Source organism: Pyxicephalus adspersus, chromosome 8, assembly GCF_032062135.1.
Source record: "Pyxicephalus adspersus chromosome 8, UCB_Pads_2.0, whole genome shotgun sequence".
Taxonomy (NCBI): domain Eukaryota; kingdom Metazoa; phylum Chordata; class Amphibia; order Anura; family Pyxicephalidae; genus Pyxicephalus; species Pyxicephalus adspersus.
The window spans coordinates 5,372,670-5,374,210 of NC_092865.1; the positions used below are offsets into that span (position 1 = coordinate 5,372,670).

The following is a 1,541-nucleotide window of genomic DNA, read 5'->3' on the forward strand; positions in this document are numbered from 1 at the left end:
GCCGCTCTCTCCGTTCCTCCAATGACCTACTAATGACTTCCTCACTCATAACCTCATCACACGCACAGATACAAGACTTTTCTAGAGCTGCCCCGACTCTCTGGAACGGTCTTCCTCCTTCTATTCGGCTTGCTCCTCCTTTCTGCTAATTTAAAAGAGAACTCAAAACCCAACGCTTCCCCCTCACCTACCCGTCTTATTCTGTCTCCTAAACCCTCACTACTTCCCACCATTCTATATCCCCCTCCTATTGTGTGATACTGCACCCCACCTCCTAGATTGTAAGCTCTTCGGGGCAGGGTCCTCTCCTCTTTCTGTGTCACTGTCTTTATCTGTCTGTCATTTACTACCTACCTGTAAGATGCTGCATGGGAACCCGTGCCACACCTTACATCCCCTTACAGCAGCACGATCAGGCGCTTTTCTATGTATGTTATCTCATACGATTTAAAGCCTTTATCCAGATTTGTACCTTCATTTGTTTGAATCAATCCCTGCATAAACTTGCCTCCCAACAATTTTTTTTTTCTACTGCTCACAAGTCCCCTGAGGAAACCAATACAGGCGAAACGCGTCGGGCCACGAGACCTTATTACCTATGTGATATCTTTTTATTAGCCAGGAATCTTTTTGTATAGTATATCAGTCCGAGTTTAACCTGCCACAGCCTTGAAGGGGGAATGGACCTTCGAATTTCTTGGATGCAAACTGTATTGAACGTGTGTTGTATGTTGTCAATATAACTTATTGGTACACTATTTGTATATTACCTACAAACCCCAGCCGTTTCTCTCTCTTTCATTTTTGGCCCCGTTGTGTGAAAACAATAAATGCAAAAAGAAATTGGTGCAGGATATCCCCCTGGTGCGGGTATATGAGTGTGCATTTGCCCTTTTAGCACTAAATAAAACATTCTCATTGAAAGAAAAGCAGACAATTCATCTTCTTCAGCACACAGACCTCAATATTCTGCAAAGAACCTACATTTCAGGAGGAATTTTATTCCCGGCTGGGTCAGAGACTTGAAATTCAAAGCTGTCTGAAGTCACATCTATTGAGGGGTTAATGACATAACGAATCAGCCTCTGATTAACATCGCGCTGTGTGAATGTTCTTCCGATGTGGTCACCTGCAAAAAAGAAAAGAATAAATACCCTGCACATACAGAACAGCCAATCCTAAATGAATGCAATTGGGTTTGCTATAGTACTGCCTGTCAGAAACCATTGCCATGTCTTTATTTCATCAAACACATTTATTTAATAATATTAATAAATTGTATTTATAAAGCACCAACATATTACACAGCGCTGTACAAAAAGGAGTTACAAGCAAAGTTTAACATTGCTCCACTTCTCCAATTCAGCACTTAAATGTACAGCTGCTTTCATGGAATTCTTATTGATAAATAAGTGAAGGTATGTTGATGAAACATGTTGGAACATCAAAGAATGAAAGTTCCTGTTGAAAATACATTTTTCCTGATAGCAAAACTTGTTGTTTTGAGGCAATGAGCCTGATTTATTAAAGCTCCAAGGCTG

At 40.8% G+C, this 1,541-nt stretch overlaps 1 protein-coding gene across 1 annotated transcript in view; it reads right to left on the bottom strand.

The window, feature by feature from the left end:
• LOC140337135 (FRAS1-related extracellular matrix protein 1-like) overlaps positions 1–1,541 on the bottom strand; it is a 102,433-nt gene that overhangs the window by 17,938 nt on the left and 82,954 nt on the right. Inside the window, exon 26 of the mRNA XM_072420699.1 lies at positions 985–1,180. Within this exon, the coding sequence (XP_072276800.1) occupies positions 985–1,180 (196 nt within the window). The remainder of the gene's footprint in view (positions 1–984; positions 1,181–1,541) is intronic.